This window comes from Gopherus evgoodei, chromosome 1 (assembly GCF_007399415.2).
Source record: "Gopherus evgoodei ecotype Sinaloan lineage chromosome 1, rGopEvg1_v1.p, whole genome shotgun sequence".
Classification (NCBI taxonomy): Eukaryota; Metazoa; Chordata; order Testudines; family Testudinidae; genus Gopherus; species Gopherus evgoodei.
The window spans coordinates 11768363-11787304 of NC_044322.1; the positions used below are offsets into that span (position 1 = coordinate 11768363).

General features: G+C 47.2%; 1 protein-coding gene across 3 annotated transcripts in view; it reads right to left on the reverse strand.

Annotated features, from left to right (window-relative positions):
• Nucleotides 1-18942, reverse strand: part of GAB2 (GRB2 associated binding protein 2) — a 188594-nt gene that overhangs the window by 61829 nt on the left and 107823 nt on the right. For all 3 annotated transcript variants that reach the window (XM_030558261.1, XM_030558281.1, XM_030558270.1), the window contains exon 2: nt 17966-18266. In XM_030558261.1, coding sequence (XP_030414121.1) covers nt 17966-18266 — 301 coding nt within the window. The remainder of the gene's footprint in view (nt 1-17965; nt 18267-18942) is intronic.

Sequence of the window (18942 nt, forward strand, 5' to 3'; positions counted from 1 at the left end):
GGAAAACCGCATCTGTGTTTCCCCTCAGTGGTCCAGCAATGGCCCCCATTCTCAGGCTTCCAGCTCCCCATCTGTTGCCTCTCTTGAGTGAAGCCCTGCGTCCTGCTCCCTTCTGCTTGGAGTATTTCCAGGCTGCACAGTTCCCTGCCTTCACTGTGTTATTCCCAGCACAGACAGGTTTCCCCTTGGGCACCTACTGGTTTCTCTCCTCAGAGACAGGTAACAGTGTGATCACCCACAATTATCATTACCACACAGGTCTTTCTAAGCAAGCCTCCTTTATTCTTAAGGGGAAAAGCACTACAAAAATACCAACATATTAAAACCCTAAAAGAATCTACACACATGCTAATAAGTTTACCAGAGATCACCTGAACCTTAAGGTGGATTCTGGCAGGGGCAGCCCCTCAAACCCCGACCCAAAGGGGGATTCCTGGTGGTTACAAGTTCATCACAGCTTCAGCTTAGAACAAGCATGCTCATCACAGGCTCAAGCCATCCTTTACATGGTTTGGGGGTCTTTGATCTGGAGTTTCCCAGAGCAGATAAGTGGGAGACAATAGGTTTTTCTCTCCAGGGCATAGCTCCAGAAAGGAGAATTTAAAGGGGGACAAGGTTGGTGAGGAAATATCTTTTATTGGACCTACTTCAGTACAACTGTGGTTGCTGTGACACATTCAAGTTCTGCATCTTGGCAGGGGGTTAGACTAAATGACACTTGCGTTTCCTTCTAACTTTATGATACTATGATTCTGCTGGTGAGAGAGACAAGCTTTCAAGCTTACACAGAGCTCTTTTTTAGGTCTGGGAAGAGGGTCATTTGCATTCCTTAAGTACTTCCTAGGAAATCCACTTTAAAGGACTTTTTGGAACAATAACTGTGTAGTTCTTAATACCTTCCAGAGATTGCATTAGCCAGTCTCCTAGAGAAAGTATATATATATATATATATATAAAGTAACACATACACAACTGTGTTTTTAATACAATGGACCCAAAGATGTTAAACTTAATTCCATAAAGTTTTGTCAGGATATTGCAGGATACTGTCAGTTTGTCACAAGATGTAATTCAATACGAACTCCCCAAATGTAGAACTTCCTGTGATCTGGTGAGTAGTCGAGGCAAAGGGTTAAACCCTCTGTTAAATTCTTTTTCCACCTGATTTATTCCATCTCCTTGTTTCCTTCCCCCAACTCCCGCATGTCCAGATCCCTGGACCATTGAAGATTAATAGATCATAAGGCCAGGAAGGACTGCTGTGACATCTAGACTGACCTCCTGTATAACACAGGCCGGAGAACGTCCCTGAAATAATTCCTGGTTGAACTAGAGCAGGTCTTTTAGAAAAACATCCAATCTTGATTTAAAAAATTGCTAATGATGGAGAATCTACCACGACCCTTTGTAAACTGTTCCAATGATTAGTTATCCTCACTTTTAAAAATGTATGCCTTATTTCATCTGAATTTGTCTAGCTTCAGCTTCCAGCCATTGTATTTCCCTACACTTTTGTCTGCTACATTAAAGAGCCCACTATCAAATACGTGTTCGCTGTGTAGGTATATATACTGCACGTGATGAAGTAGATCAGCCTGTAGATCAGCCTTTTTGAGTAATACTACTGAGTAAGGGCAATAAGGCCATTCCATTCCCCTCTCCTCCATCACTGACTAAACCTAAAGCATTTGGCCCAGAGCTTTGTACGAATTTGGCAATTCATACCAGTGGAGATCTGGTCCTTCAAGGTATGGCTTTCCAGCCCACAAAACTTATACACCTCTAGCCCAATATAACGCTGTCCTCAGGAGCCAAAAAATCTTACCGCGTTATAGGTGAAACTGCATTATATCAAACTTGCTTTGATCCACTGGAGTGCGCAGCCCCACCCCCCCGGAGCACTGCTTTACCGTGTTATATCTGAATGTGCGTTATATCGGGTCGTGTTATATTGAGGTAGAGGTGTATTATCCACCTCCACTCCCTGTTTCCTGTCCCAGTGTTGTCCACTCCAACCATTCAAGGTCATGAGTCCCCAAAATCATGATTTGGCTTAAAAATCATGTGATAAAACATACACCTGGGGTTCTTTTTATTTGCTTTCTTGTTTCTGAGCCTTTATGGTTCATGATTTCAAGTTTTCTCTACAACCAGAAGTGTTAGAAACTTACTTTTTTAAAAAATGAAATGTATGAAGGGGGGTCAGACTAGCTGGTTATAATGGTCCCTTCAGGCCTTAAAATCTATGAATCTCTCCTGATATAATAACATGACTCCAGGAGCTGAGGCTTTAAGAATACCAAAGGGAGAACCTCAGCTGGTGTAAATAAAACTATGGCGACTTTCATCAGCTGAGAATCCACAAGACTAATAGAATACAACCTCAGAGTTACGAACAGCATGGGAATGGAGGTTGTTCGTAACTCTGAAACGTTCATAACTCTGAACAAAACATTACAACTGAACATTAATACAGCTTTGAAACTTTACTATGCAGAAGAAAAATGCTGCTTTTAACCATTTTAATGTAAATGAAATAAGCACAGAAACAGTTTCCTTACCTTGTCAAACCTTTTTTTAAACGTTTTCTTTATTTTTCAGTAGTTTATATTTAACACAGTACTCTATTGTATTTGTTGTTTTATTGTTTTTGTTGTTTTGTCTCTGTTGCTGCCTGATTTCATACTTCTGGTTCCAAATGAGGGATGTGGTTGACTGGTCAGTTTGTAACTCCAGTGTTCGTAACTCTGAGGTTCTACTATATTGCAAGACTCGTGATCAAAATTGCAAACGTTGGCAATTTTACATCTTGGTTTACTGAGACTGGTGATTCTTGGAGCTATTTAACTAGAAATGATCCCAAACCACAACCCCAGCTCCAAACACCCACTAAATTCTGGGGAAATTAAAATCCAGATCTGAGCACAACATATCAGGCCCATTTCTCTTTTCATGGAAAAATGTAAATGGTCAAGTTTGCTGGAATACACTTTGCTTCCAGTCAGGCCCATAGAAATAAATTGTTGCAAGGAGGTACTAATGTAAGAGATCGAGCAGCAAAAATATAGATACTCTCCACAGAATATCAGAGTGCTGGACTGTGCAGTGCCCAGATTATAAACAGGATGCTTCTCTGAACAGCCTGCCCAGATCCCGTCAAGCGAATCCCTCTCCAGAACGCAAAGGAAATGTATGTATATCAAAGAGATGCTGAAAGGTTAGAAAGGCTCTGAGGACTAGTACACCAAAACCTTGACAACGGCAAGGCTGTTGATGCGCTGAGACCGTTGCCTATCACGCTAATCAATATTATCTCATTGTTTCCTTTTTATTCCCCCATCTGGCTGCATCCACCTGTTCTCTCCTGTAGATTGCAAAGGAACAGGGAGTGTCACTTTGTTCTGTGTTGGAACAGCACAGCTCATAGGAGCTATGGTATTATAAACAAACAATAATACTGATAATCACTATTTCTTTCAGGGGGAAAACCGCACTTGTTTGTGGCACTCTCTGCTTTTCAGTGTTGTGACTCATTTATCACCTGAACTATCTAATCCCTGAAGGGAAAACCAAAAGAGCAACGGCACTTCAATATACTTCAGCAGCTCCTTTGTGCCAAAAACTGCTCCATCTCTGGTATTGTTTACACTGAAATGAAAGCTGAACAGTGCTACGGTCTTAAAATAACTCGCTGTTTGTGACTCAGGAAATCCAGGGTCAGCAAAGTTTACAACCAATTTAAAGGGGCAGCGTAACTTCAAGTAATGATTTTGAACTCTGAGACTTGGATTTTTAGAGTCTGGCTACATTTCTTACATCCTTAGGCATTCAGCTAAGAACTTGATCCAAAGCTGACCAGAATCAGTGGGAGTCTTTCTGTTGTCTGTTTCAATGGACTCTGGATCAGGCTCGGGTCAGAAATGCAACCCAAACACTTGCTCTACCAGAATCAATGTGGAGATCACAGCTGTCCCCATTATTAGGAAAACCCAGTACATGTTAGAGAGCAAGGAGGGGCTTGATTCAAACATCCCTATCTGAACACACACACATTTTGGGGATGTTTTATAGCCAAAGCTAGATCCAAGATTCACAAATTCCTCCGCTCTCCCACCAGATCTGATCTTTGGAATGTTCAGAAGAGAGATCTCCAGTTCACTTAGGGGCAGGGAGTGTTGACTGGTAAAGAGAGACAGATTACAAAGAAGGTAGGTAAAGAGGCTGCGTTATATTGGGTCAGTGCATGGTATAAGTGATACAAAAGGGGAAGAAATCAGCCAATCACTGGCGTCTAAATGAAAGTGGGCTGATTTTCAGAGGTGCTGTGCACCTGCAACGCAAGCTGAAGCCAGCTTCCATTGAAAATGCCATAAATCAGTGGAAACTGGGATGCTCAGTGCCCCAGAAAGTCCGGCTGATTTTATTTAGGTGTCTAAATACGAAGCTAGGTTCTAAGTGTGAACATCTTTGGCCTTTAGTCTTTTGTCCACAAAAAGGCCCTTGACAACAGGGCAGAACATTCAAACACAGGCACAAGGCTGCAACTGCAAACAATGCAAGGTGGCTCGCAGCACTTACCAAAGCACGTATGACTAGTCTGCAGGTCCCCAATGTGGGCATGCCAGCTGGGTAAATATACTTGTGCCCAGGTAACCAAATAATGACAGGGTTTGTGAGGCACAAGGGGAACACATGCATTTTTCCATGCCCACTTGTTCTGCTCCCTTTTGAAAAACAGGCCTTAACCTGCTATGTATGTAATCTACTTTGGCCATCACCCTTCAAACCACGCATGTCAGATCACCTAGTGCCATGCATCATGAGTGCTAGCGTGAAAAGAAATGAACATGTGCCAGGCACAATGGCAAGGAAGTAGTTGGACTTCACTGCAGCTGTTAATGTTTCCCTGTATTTGAATTTAGCTTGGCAGCACAAGAGGCAGCAGCAGCAGCAGAGCAAGGACTCCATAGAAGTTATTTTTGTTCAGGTCACAGTGTCACTGTTGGGCTGGTCTACACTACGGGGGGAAATCGATCTTAGATACGCAACTTCAGCTACGTGAATAACATAGCTGAAGTCGAATATCTAAGATCGGATTACGCACCCGTCCTCACCACGCGGGATCAATGTCTGCGGCTCCCCCTGTCGATTCCGCAACTCCATTGGGATTGGTGGATTCCGGAATCGATATAAGCGTGCTCTGGGATCGATATATCGCGTCTAGATGAGACGCGATATATCGATCCCCGAGCAATCGATTTTAACCCGCCGATACGGCGGGTAGTGTAAAAGTAGCCTTTCACAGGGGTGAGGTATGAGGGTGGCATTTCTGAAGGTACTGAACTTCAGGTATTCAAGGGAGGTTATATATAGAAAGCAGAGGAGGCTCCGTCTCCATCCATTGAACTGTTCAAAACTCTCCCAGATTCTAAAACCTTCTCCCAACCTTATCCCATAAACTTCATTAATCTTCTCCCCCCTTCACACCCCTCCTGCTCTGCTAACAGCAGCCTGCTCGTGGTCCCTCCATGCATCCTCTTTGCTCTTCTGTAGCTCTTGCCATCTGGATGAGTCTTCCTGAATCTCCTGGCCGTATCTATTCCCCGTCTCGTCTCAAGTCTCATTTGCAAACATATCTTCATCACCATTATTATTAGTTAACATTCATCATATGACCTCACTGAGCTAAATGACAATCGCTGCCTGCCGGAGCGCACGGTCTGAAAGACAAGACCGAGGAGGCGGATGAGACAAACAAGCGGGTGGGTCAGAGAAGATGAAGTAATGAAAACAATGGCATGTTTTAGCACAGACTAGCCATGCGCATAATTCTTAGCCAATCAGGTGCAGTAATTATGGTTTGTCATCTATCAGGCTTTTACCAGACAGCAGTTTCCTGCACGTGTCATGGCAGAGGTGAGGTGTAGAAAGACTTGGAAAGAAGATGAGAGGGTAGTTAACACAGACTCGGGGCAGTCTGGGAGAAAGAGCAAAGGTATTTGTGGGAGAAGCTGTAAGGAACTCATGCAGCCTGTGCAGAGTTTGTAACTGAATTAGTATCGCTTAATTCCTACTGGTCATTGCCCACCAGAGGCTGCCTACACCAGCAACGTAAGAACTCAGCGAGTGCCAGTCAGCGTCTGCTCAGCGCAGTGGCTGCCTGGCTCCTCATCTGCCACGCGCTGTGTTGTATTCCCGGAATAAAGCCTGGTGCCGTTTCAGCTGAACCTGAGTCTGTTGTGAGTGTTAAATTGTTCCATGATAGCAACAAACCAATGAACAATGGAGGCTTGCATTGTGGGCACGGCAAAGGCAGGTGGGCAGGGCAGGGCTAAACTGTAGCGAGCATGGAAGTAAAGGCAAGAGGTTTGTGTTTGAGGGAGTGGAAGAGGGCAGCCCCGGGAGGGAATGAAAAAGTCGGGGGGATATGGGTGGAATGACAAGCCAGGTAAATGAGTCAGCAGTGGAAGATGATCCTGTGTATGATGTTATTATTATTTTTGAGAAAGAGCCTAGAAATCCCAGTGATGGAGCAGGACCCTATTGCGGTGGGTGCTGTACAAACCCAAAACAGAAAGACAGTCCCTGCCTCAGACAGCTTACAGGGGTTCTCACTGTGCTGACTGATGTCCCCTTCCTTGGGCCTTTTACTTCATCTCTCCAGCTATTATCATTATGCAGCCCTCCGTATTACCAACCCGGATTGCTCAAAAATTAGGAGTTAGGATCTCACAATTCACGTGTGTGAGATTTAACCTACAATATGTTTGGGATCATTGTTATATAGTCCCTCTGGTTTCAGCCATTAGGGTTTCACATTTTTCACCCTTTACTCTGCAACCATGAAGGCTAGAGACGTACTTCCTTTTTTAATCAAAGTTTAGAGACTCACACAATTACATGCTTCCCAGGGCTGGAGGCTTTAGAAAGGTCACCAAATACTGTGAGGAAACTTGGCAACACTAAACACTAGCAAAGAGAGGGAAAGTGACTTACGCATGCACTCTCTCTCTGCCTGGCCCATTGCTGAAATGCAGCCACCTTGGGCTGGGCTACAGAGTTTGTTCCCATACAGTGCTATGGGACAGCCAGTGAAGAATACCATATCCAGCTGGAAATGGCCAAGGGTTTATTCAAGATAATCTCACAGGCCCTCACAGAAACTCTTAAGAAGAAGAGCATCCAGCTTCCAGATCATACAGACAAGAAGGAAGAAGAAAGAGACAGTCATTTCTGCTGGGGACGCTAGAGCAGGAAGCTACCAAAACTTTTAGTTTAATGCACAGTGGGACTGAAAACTTAATTTTTCAGAGCGAAACAGCTCCTGACATTTCTAGATTACGTCTGTATGTAGTTAAGACCATGCAGGTGTGAGGAGACACAGCCCAACAACAAGAGTCCAATATTCTCAGCTCTCCTTGAGCGGAAAGCCCTGCCCTTTGAACTGGAGGACCAGCTTAAGACCCTGCATTGTGCTCTGCCATCAGACCTTCCTCAGTGGCTCAGACCAGCTCTCCTTGGAGTCAGTGGGAGCTTTGCCATTGATTCTGAATGGCTGCAGGCTGGGGGCTTCAGCCTGTCTGTGAGTGCCCATGAGTGCCCATTAGACAAAAGAGCTGCTGTCGCATTTGTGTTAACAACCTGCCTGACATGGAGAGAAATGGCTTCCAACATGGTGCTGCCCAAGAGCCCGATCCTACAAGCCCTGCCCATGGGAGTGAACTTTGTTCATCAATTTCAATGGGACCTTTTGAGGGCTGGACACTACTGCTTTCCCAGGCTAACTCTCTCCCCATTAATCGTCCCCTTGTTCCCAGCAGGGCCAGCAAAAGAGACTCAGTCTCTCCACGAAAAGTGAATGTTGGTTTCTGGCTGTGATGTTCAGTGAGACAATAAAAGCACAGAGATTCTTCTGGTGATTGAGCTAAACTTTGATTTGAATGCCCTGGCTTTAACGCTGAAGTTTTAGTGTCGGGACCATAGGTAACTCGGGAGCCCTCCATCTCTCTCCCAAACTCATCTCAGCAGCACTTGCTGTTGTGTGCAGAGCAGGGGGAGAAACCCAGGCACATGCCCATCTGAACAGACAACACGAGGCAGAAAACCCGGGTTCATTCAGACTAGTTCTTGGTGAGCCTGGCCTTTTATTCCTAGTGTTCCCACAGTCTCTGCCATAAAACCAGGGGAACGTCACAAGCCGAAGGGTTTGGGAAAAGGACATCAACAGAGGACAATGTGGGCAAGAAATAAAATCACATGTAAAACCCTTCCAACTCTCTTTCACTGTGTTATCACATTATTAAAACTGACTGGGAGAGGTCACTGCTCCTAAATTCAGATTAATGTCACAAGCTAATCTTATTCCTTCTCCAAAACCCCAACTTTTCTCTCCTGGAATCTGATTCTTAGACTTGGGGTAGGGACTGTATCTTCTTCCATTAATGTATTGTTATTGTTATGGTTTATATTACAGCAGAGCTGAAAGACCCAAGCTGAGATCCAGGCCCCCTTGCGCTAGGCACTGTACAAATACATAGTAGGAGACAGTTGTTCCCTCAATGGAAATAGGCAAGAGGCAGATGTGACGTTGTGCAGTCTATATGATTTTATTAAAAACATGCTAATGAGTGAATATAAAGTAACTGAAATATGATTCATGCAAAAGGTCTCTTGTAAGGTATCATTACAAAGCTTATAATTTACTGAGTGTGGTCATCCTATTTCTATAAATGTATCACTCTTGTATCTGAAACTAGAACTATGAAATACAGCTCTGAGGGCCTATTATAATTATGCAAAGTGTGGGTCATTAATGGTGGTTTAGAATCTTGAGGGTGTCCATCAGCCAGGGCAATTGACTGGATGGCTCTGTTTGCAGGCAGGCCTTCCTGTGAGTCAGGCTGGGAGGAATGAAGGCTTGAAGTCTTACAGTGACATGTGATCATGTCACCTGAACTGGAATCCATCTTTAACCTGGTGTCTTTCCATTGAGGGGGGAGCCCCAGAGAGGGACAAAGGATTCCCACCTTATGCAAAAGATATATAAATGGGTGGAACAGAACAAAGGGGAGAGCCATCATGAGGAATCCCCCAGCTACCACCTGAGCTGGAACAAGAGCTGTACAAAGGGAAAGAATTGTGCCCAGGCCTAGAAGGTGTCCACTCTGAGGAAAAAAACTTACTAAAGCATCTCTGAGGGTGAGGTTATCTGTATTCAGATTGATTAGACATAGATTTCCGTGTTTTATTTTATTTTACTTGGTGACTTACTTTGTTCTGTTGTCACTACCTGGAACCACTTAAATCCTGCTTTCTGTATTTAAAAAAAATCACTTTTTACTTATTAATTAACTCAGAGTATGTATTAATACCTGGGGGAGCAAACAGCTGTGCATATCTCTCTAGCAGTATTGTAGAGGACGAACAATATATGAGTTTACCCTGTATAAGCTTTATACAGGGTAAAATAGATTTATTTGGGTTTATACCCCATTGGGAGTTGGGCATCTGAGTGTTAAAGACAAGAACATGTCTGTTAACTGCTTTCAGGTAAGCTTACAGCTGTTAGGGGACGTGATTCAGATCTGGGTCTGGGTTTGCAGCAGGCTAGCAAGTCTGGCTCAGACCAGGCTAGGGTGACCAGATGTCCTGATTTTATAGGGACAGTCCCGATTTTTGGGTCTTTTTCTTATATAGGCTCCTATTACCCCCCACCCCGTCCCAATTTTTCACACTTGCTGTCTGGTCACCTGAAACCAGGCAGGGCACTGAAGTCCTAAGCTGATGGGGCAGGAAAGCAGGGGCAGAAGTAGTCTTGGCACATCAGTTGACAGCTCCCAAGGAGGGTTCTGTGATCCAGCCCGTCACAGTGGGAATGGAAACAGGCAGAGGAAAACAAAGTTACTTGTCCAAAGTCACACAGCAAATTGGTACCAGGTCTGGGAATAGCACCCAGGTCTCCCAAGTCCTAGGTCACTGCTCTGCACTGGTCCAGTCTTTCACAACATACATACTCATGGCCACTTATAAAAAGTGAATAAGTTCGATCTCCAGATACATATTTTATTCAAAGAAAATTAAATTAGGCACGTGCATTCCCCCTCCCCCCATATATGCAAACAGGGGCGGCTCCAGGCCCCAGCACGCCAAGCGCGTGCTTGGGGTGCCATGCTGCGGGGGGCACTCTGCCAGTCGCCAGGAGGGTGGCAGGCGGCTCCGGTGGACCCTCCGCAGGCATGTCTGTGGGAGGTCCACCGGAGCTGCGGGACTGGCGACCGGCAGAGCGCCCCCCGCAGCGTGCAACCGTGCTTGGGGCGGCGAAATGGCTAGAGCTGCCCCTGATGCAAAATACACCTTGGCTGGGTTTTGGCTGGAGCCCTCATACGATCCTAAAGAGGGTTAATGACACAAGAAATATCTTTAGCAAGACTCCTCCCCCTGGACACACCAAACAGAACATATGAGAAAGTACAGTTCACAGCTGAGATCAGGCTGCCTGCCCACTGGGGCAAGGGAAATACAGATGGTTAGAAATAGAATAAAATAACAACGAGCTTGTGTTTCTTCAGCAAGCCACGTCTAAGTGTCCCTGGGAGTCCTACTGAATCATAAAATATCAGGGTTGGAAGGGACCTCAGGAGATCATCTAGTCCAACCCCCTGCTCAGAGCAGGACCAATCCCCAACTAAATCATCCCAGCCAGGGCTTTGTCAAGTATAGCAATGAATGACTTTCACATAAATGAGTGCAACATAGTCTACTAAAAAGTACCAGAATAGGCATGGAGTGAAAACCAAGAACCCCTTACCATAAAATGTACAACAAATGTTATTACTCCATGCTCCAAAACACCTCCCGTGCCACCCCACACATGATGACTGTACACGCACATACCCCATAAAATGAGAAAGGGAACTGTCGCGGGGTGACATTGGGTCCAGCCCTATCTGTGCCTCATTCAGCCTGCCTGAGGAAAGCTGTCACAGCCAAATGACAGGTAGATTATGTGGCTAAACCAGTTGTGGCCTGATAATAAAGGAGAAGCCTCCAGAGAGGCAAAGGAGGAGAGAGGACGGACAGCTCAGAGGAGAGGATGCCTGCCTGCCTGGCTGGCCCTAGAAGGAGGGCTGTGGGCCCTCTGAACCAAGGTGGAGAAGAGGCGTACTGTGAAGCAGAGCTGGAAACTGGCTACAAGTGGGCTGAGGGAAGCTGGCCCTAGTCACAGCACAGGTCCCAAGCAGGAGAGCGGTGGGACTTCTGAACCAAGGAGAGGAACCTTTGCCTTAACCACAACATAGGCACTAATCAGGAGAGCTGTGGGAATCCTAAGACGAGGAGAGGAAGTGTCTGGGTCTGAGGGGCCAACCTGTCTGCATTTAGAACAGACTTAATAAGTAAGACCCCACAAGGGGGAACTGTACTTTAAGTATCTTGGTGTGTGTGCAAATTATTGCAAGACCCCGAGGACCCTAAGTTAAGGCCCATTGGACCAGATGAGCAGCTGGCAAAAATCAGCAAAGCTCCAGTGTCTTGGCCTTTGGCTATACCTCTTTACACCAGCTTAAGATCTGGTGAAAGGATTTTGACCTAGGTTAGGGAAAGTCTCCGGGGGTCCCTGGCAGGGGCCTATGGCAGAACAGATAATAATTTCACGAGTGTGTCAAACTGAGTGCCAGAGAGGTCAGATGACCTGCCCAATGTCACTGAGTGAGTTAAAGAAGTGGAAGAGACTCAGGACACTCCCAGCGCTGTGATGTAACCACTAGCTAACATTCCCACCCATTGAATTGTGATTTACTCACCATCTCCCAGAGCTCTGCTGCTGGTCGACCGGATTAATGATCAGGACTTGTTCTGTATCAGTGAGCAGTGACTGAGCCCAGAGGAGGATCTCAGCTTACTTTTAGAGCTACATAGATCAGGGTCTGTAGCAGAGATGGAGGAGGTGGCAGAGGTGTAGTCAGGGAAGGCTGTTTGTTCCACTGGATGGGACATAAGGTTGGGAACCAGGAGACCTGAGTTATTTCCAGTTGGGATCAGACTTGTTCTGTGGCCTTTGGTAAGTCCCTTGACCTCTCTGTACCCCGCTGCAACAAATGGAGCTAATGTGCTACACAGAGTGAGTGTAGCAAAAATAGAACTGTACTGTCTTCCTCCCGCTAAATACCTGCTGTCACGGGAACAGTACAATATGGATTCTCACTGTATGTTGACTCATCATAAAGTAGGATAAATTTGGTATGGGTTTGATTGTGCTCTAGGATGGATTAATCAGGCTGAGACCGGAATTGCACATCACAATGTCACATTGCATTCAGTGACCTATTGCGATGCAAATTCTGTGTTCTTCTTGAGTGAAGGGCCCACGTGCATGGGCAGAAATGGGAGAGCTCAAAACCAGAACTTGGCTCCAAATAGCCCGGGGATTATTGTGCACTGGCTTTCAGTTAGCGGGTGTGGTGATTACCAGGTGCAGTCTGTTTTTGTTTTGTTTTGTTTTTTTTAATAGCACTGTAGCAGAGTGGATCTCTGCTCTGGCCCTGAAGGGGTTAAAATAGCCCTGGATAAGGGGCTAGGGCCAGAGAAAGCAGCCTTTTAGGCTGGGCTGATTGGGGGAAGTGGCAGCAGCTGGGGCCAGGCCCCAAACTGAGCAACAGGCCCTTATATAAGGTAGAGAAGCCAGGAGCAGGGATAGTCTCCCTGTGTCTGTAGAGGGAGAAGGGCCTGGCTGCTGAGAAACCAGACAAGGTACCTAGTGTGGAGCAGGGCTGGGGAAAGGCAGTGGAGCTGGGGAGCTCCTGCCTGGAAAGCCCCAGGCTGTGGCCTAGGATTAGGCCAGGAGGTACTGGGGTTGCAGGGTGCAACCCAGGGGTAGGCCAAGACAGCAGGTCCAAACCCCTTTGCTGATGATGAGTGGCTGATACTGCAGTCTGCCCCAGGGCGTGTAACTAGACAATGACTGGCAGTAGCCAATACTGAAGCAAAGTGGGGATAGCGGGTGGGGGGTTCCCAGGAGGGGGAAACCTCAAAGAGAAGTGGCAGTGACCCCATGTAAAAGGGGCACCAGGGTCCAGGGAGGGACACTGGGCCAGTAGCTGAGAATAAGGCAGATCACTGGCCTGCAGAGGGTGCTCTGAACTGGAGTTTGAGCTAATTCCTGAGGACAACCAGTAGGAGGTGCTGTGGGGGTGAGTCTGCCCGGTTACAAGCACCAATGCAGCTTTAGTGAAAGCTCTGAATAATTCCATGGTGCAATCTGAATTTGAACATTTCTTCTAACGCCTTGGGATGTGTCTGCTGAGTTTGACATTGCAGACCATCAGAGAGCCCTTTTTAAGGCTGACTCAGAAATTGTGCTTGGCAGGCTGGCACTGCATTCAATGGCTTCTTTTCCTGCAGGATTCACCAACAGCTATTTTGTGTCAAGAAGGGATTTTTGTTCCTCTTGGCTGATGTTATGCCAGGGTCCTTCAAGGACTTACTTCTGGACCTCTGCAGTTTAACAATCCTTGTGCTTCCTTGGGGGTGAGTTTATTCGTAAGCACAGGCTTGTTTTTCACTATGAGGTTGATGATATCCAGACTTATATTTTGCTTAAGTCCAGTATTGATTCTGCTCTCTCTGGCTTGTTTTGCTAAATAGAAAAACTCTGTCTGCAATAAAATTTCTTCCAGTTTAATGCAAGCAAAACAGCAACTGCTGTGATTGGGTGTGCTCTAGCTCTTGAAAATGGTGTCTGTTGTTAAACTGAATCCTGATGGCCATGAAATTATCATCAGATCGGAATGAAATTTATTTAGCCTGAACTTTCTTTGTAAATTTATGTTTGCAAGATTATCAAGGGTTCTGTATACTACTCATACAAAATCATTGCCAAGGTGACGTCCTGTTTCATGCGTCAGCCGCTGAAGGTTGGGTTTCTGCTCTTGTGACGCTTTGTTTGCTATCCTGCCTGACAACCTTTCGGCAGGGTTTAGTTTGTGCAGATTGCAGCTGCTCCATTATTGACCAAAATGAATTAAAGTCAGTTACTATTATTGGTTGCATTATTACGATAGCATCCGTGAAGCCCAAGCAACCATCAGGGCCTCCCCATGCTAGACATGTAGCAAAGAAGATAGTCCTTGCTCTAGAGAGCTTACAATCTGTGTATCAGATAGGATGCATCAGGTGGAAAGAAAGGACAAATGGGGTCGGGGGGGGGGTGGCTGAAAGGATGAGGTAATAATCAAACAGAGTGTAACAGAAAACAGTGGTCTCAGCTCACCACTTGCGTACATAATGCCATAAGGGAGTGATAATGTAGGCATCACAAAAGAGGTAGGTTTTAAGGAGGATTTAAAAGAGGATAAGGTGGTGGTTTCATGATTCCTGTGTGACGAAATGGAAAATTTTGGTAATATTTTTATGAAGTCTGTGTACCTCAGTTTCCCCCTATACTTCGCATTTCTACCTGGGAGGAAACAGGATTAAGTCTGCTCTCAGGGCAGACCAAGAGACATAGGGCATGTCTACACTACCACATATGTCGGTATAACTTATGTCACTCAGGGGTGTGACTAAGCTATCCCCCTGAGCAACATAAGTCACTCCGACCTAAGTGCCAGTGTGGACAGCGCTATACTAGTGGGAAAGGTTCTCTCATTGACCTAGCTACCGCCGCTCATTGGGGGTGAATTAATTAAGTTGACGGGAGCATAGGCATCAACTCCATGGGTGCTTTGGGGCTACAGCACCCATGGGGAAAAATTAGTGGGTGCTCTGCACCCACTGGCAGTCAAGCTTGCCTCCCTCCTACCCCACCTCATCCTCCCCCGCTAGGCGCGCTGCATCCTTGATCCTCTGCCTACCTCCCAGTGTTTCCCGCCCGGCCACTGCCAAACAGCTGTTTGGCAGCGTTAGCATGCTCTGGGAGGGAGGGGGAGGAGCAGGAACAGGGTGTGCTCAGGGGAGGAGGCTGGGCCAGGGCAGGGCCTCCTGGAAGGGGTGGAGGGGGCAGGGCCAGGGGCAGAGTGGGGTCGAGCACCCACGTGAAAGAGGGCAAGTCAGTGCCTATGGACGGGAAAGCTCTCTCCTGTCGGCTTAGAGCAGCTACAATACAGAGCTTACAGCGACACAAGTGCATCGATATAGCCATGGCTATAAGGTGCATGTGTGTCACCCAGCTGTCTCAGCAGACTGATGGGTCAGTAAGAGGACTGGCTGAGGCCAACCCATAGCAATGGAAAATGCGAGAAGACCATGGAAAACCCCAATGGCCAAAACATTGACACACCTAGCAATCAGTGACCCAGAGGAAAGGGCTTTTCCTCACCTCTCAGCTGGGGTTGTGAACTCAGCATGGCCCTGCCTGGAGAACACAAAGCACTAGGAGGTGACCGGCAAGGACTAAAGAGTTGGTTTCTGAATGAGGCTGGTGGCTGTCTCCTGGGACAGACAGAGAGAGAGCCAGAGAGAGAGAGAGCCTGAGCCTGAGCCTGACATGGAGGTCACCTCAGTTTGGCTGGTGAATTGCGTTGGCTTGACCAGAATGGCCTATGCTTTAATCTCGATGTCTCTGTGCTAACCTAAGGGCATCCAGTGCTGTGGGCCAGTTGACTAATAAATCCTACTCTCTTTCGAAAATGTTGCTTAGGTGTCAGTGCAAATGCTCGCTGTGGTGCATTAGTCCCTGAGGAGTGGACACATCTCTGCCAGGCATCTAGCTCAGTTGAACTCATGGGGCAGAATTCACGGTGTGAAGCAGGCATGCTGGGGCCCAGAGGCTTGAGACGAGGAGGTGATGAGGCTGCGGGACCTACACTGAAGGAAGAGTGGGATCCTTTGGGGGTCTGCCACACTTGGGGTACCTCCAAGAGACTGTTTAGAACTGGGGCATAGCACCAATCCTGCAGATCTGTGACATTGTGATAGGGAAGGGGTCCCCAAACTTTTCTTGCTGCACCCTCCCCTTATCCCTGTGCCCCACCTGGGAGCTGAAACTGGGGCCATAGCTGGGAGCAGGTCTGGGGCTGGGAGTGGAGCTGCAGCTGGGGCCGGGGCTGCGGCTGGGAGCAGAATCACAGCTGGGGGCTGAGGCTGGTGGTGCGGCTGGGGCCAGGAGTGGCACCATGGCTGGGGCCAAGGCTGGAAGCCAGGGCTGAGGCTGAGTGGTGCTCTCTTCCTACCTCCCCCACCCCTGTGGGGGCTGGCTCGGGCCCTGCTGCGCTCCCTGAATATTCCTCTGTGCCCCCCAGGGGGCGCACCTCACAGTTTGGGGACCTGTGATAGGGAGTTTTTGATAGACATATTACGCCATCCTTAATCTATATTCACTGGCAGTGGGCTCAAGGCAGCATCGATTCTGAAAGTTCGACCTTGCCTGATGCTCCCTTGTTTAGTTGGTGCAGTCCTGGTTGCCACTGCACCCCAAGACATGGGTCAGAAGTTGATTGTTATATTAGGGCTCCCCAAATTTCCTTAGGTCAGGGTTAGATATGTACCCAAAAGGCATTCGCAACTCTGGGGATACCAGCAGATATTAGAAAGAATAATAGAATTGGGAGACACTTGCAGGATCCCTCTGCTGCCTAAGTATCTCAGCCTGTGCCCCTTTCCAGACGGCACTGCCTTTCTTCCACAGCCCTTTTAGCTGCCTGCATTGTAGGGAACCTGAAGGGCTTTGTGGCATCTTTTCACCACGCTACAAATGTTGTATGGTGTGACATTGAAAAGAAACATCCCTGCTCAGCCAGAGCATGTGGGGAGCACTGACAGGAGCTGTGCTGTCACTGCAGGTCTGTGTAGACCCTCTGGGCAACACCGGCACAAACCAGAAAACAACAGTATTGTGTGCAGCTGAGGATGCCTTTAGTGCTGGTGAATCAAATGTGACTCCTATTACACAGAACACCATCAGAACTGCTGCCAGTGTCTCACCTGGGTCCAACAGGGACCATGTTTAGGGATGGATAGGTAACTGATTCCTCTTGACCCAATCACTCCTTGGCTAAGCCTGCCAACTGCAGAGGTGGTTCTGTGATGTGGCCAGGATACAATGTGTCTTCTAGAATCTTCCCCCATTAGCCTGTCTCCTCCATTTGATCCCACCCATGTCAATCAGCTAAACAAAACCTTTGAAGGAGAGGATGTCCCACTGCCAACGCCCAAAGCCCTTGAAGAGACTGCTGACAACAACTGGGGATGTAGAAAATATACCTGAGAAGGCCCAAACCTTGGACAGAGAGGTAAAAAGATGGGAAAGAAAAAAATCTTATGAATGGTGTGCTCTACTGCATGCCATTCTGAACTATCTGTACGTTACATCTCATCTGACTTAGCCCATTAAACCTCCCTGACATCTCAAAACCATGCTCTCCATTACATCCTACCTATCTATGGTTTTATAAGGTCACTCATCACCTTGGTATGGAAGTGCCTCTCTGATGGGGAACTGAAGCATGGAGAGTGATTCAGTGACTCACCTAAGGTCACCGGGAAGCCTGTGGCAGAGCACTTCAATCTCAAGAATCCCAAGTCAGTGCCTTTAACTACAAGACCATCCATTACTATGCCACTGAAGAAATGATCAACATCAGCTCCTGGAAATGGCAAGCTGAACGAGCTTCCGTGTTGGGAAAAGGATGGAAGACAGAAAGCTACAGTGAGAATTAATGAGGGAGCAGGCAGGATCAGAGCCTGCTGCAATGCTGTGGAAATCGGAGAAGTGCTGGAAGGCTGGGAGGAATCTGGAACTCCTGGGTGGGAAACACTGGAGAAAACTTCCCATTTAGAAATTAAAAGGCCCATTCCTGCTCCCATTGACATCAGTGGGAACAGAAACAGGGCTCAAGCCCTCTAACTCACACTCCAATCTAACAGAGAAGCTGGATTCCCAAGGGGAAGAGTTGGGGTCTAGCCTCCTTTCTAGAGCACAGTCTGACACGTGAGGCCATGTTTCATATTCCAGACAGAACTCTCACTGTACCTGCGTTCTCCTCAGACTGGTTGAAGCCACAGATCTGGCAGATACTGCGAACCCACTTGTTCATGTCCTCCTCCGTCTCGGCCACCAGGTAGAAAGTCCTGTCGCTGGTCTTGATGTCAAAGACGTAGCTGTCTTGCAGCTCCTTCTTGTTGAAGGTCAGCCCTGCATCCACCTGCTCACAGAAGTTGAGGTTGATCACACGCAGAGGCTTCTTGGAGTGGTCATTCTTGTAGTACTCCAGGACATCCGGGTCACCGCTCATCCGACCGCTGCGCAAGATGAACCAACGTTTCTTCCATGCCTGAGGACCAAAGAGAAACAGTCTTACCTCTCTGAAAATACAGAGATCCCCACTGGCCAGCATTCCCCATTACACAAATCACTTAAAACTGCACCGGGGAACATATGGCAGCATTGGGCAGGCAGTGTGAATGAACTGGGAGACGTAAGTTATCTGACAGAGTGGTTATGGGTTGATCCTGAGAGGTCCTGCCTACCACATCACACAAAGGGGCCCCAAGTGACTTGCCGAAGACCACGGAAAGTTTCCAAGTCAGGACTAGAATTTAGGAAGTCCTCGATCACACTGCTATATTCAGCTGAGTGTCCCATGAATGTCTTGTCTCTCTCTGGGTATGTCTACACTGCAATCATGAACCCTAGGTAGTTACTTGGTGCTAGCCTGCACTGAAGTCTGTGGTACCACAGCTGCACTGCTCCGCTGCCCACACTAGCTAGATTGAAGCTAGTTAGGGTACATCTACACAAGCTGCACTCACACCCTGTGATTGCAACGTAGTCACACTCTCAGTGCCAAGTGATCTGCAGGAAGATGTTAGCAGCAATCATCACAATGAAATACATTTCAGTAATGCAAAAGCACCGCATCCGCTTTGGACACAATGCCCCAGGGAGGCTGCCTTTCCTAGACATCCCCGAGAGGCATTCTATCGAGGCTTTACAGTAGCAGGGTATGT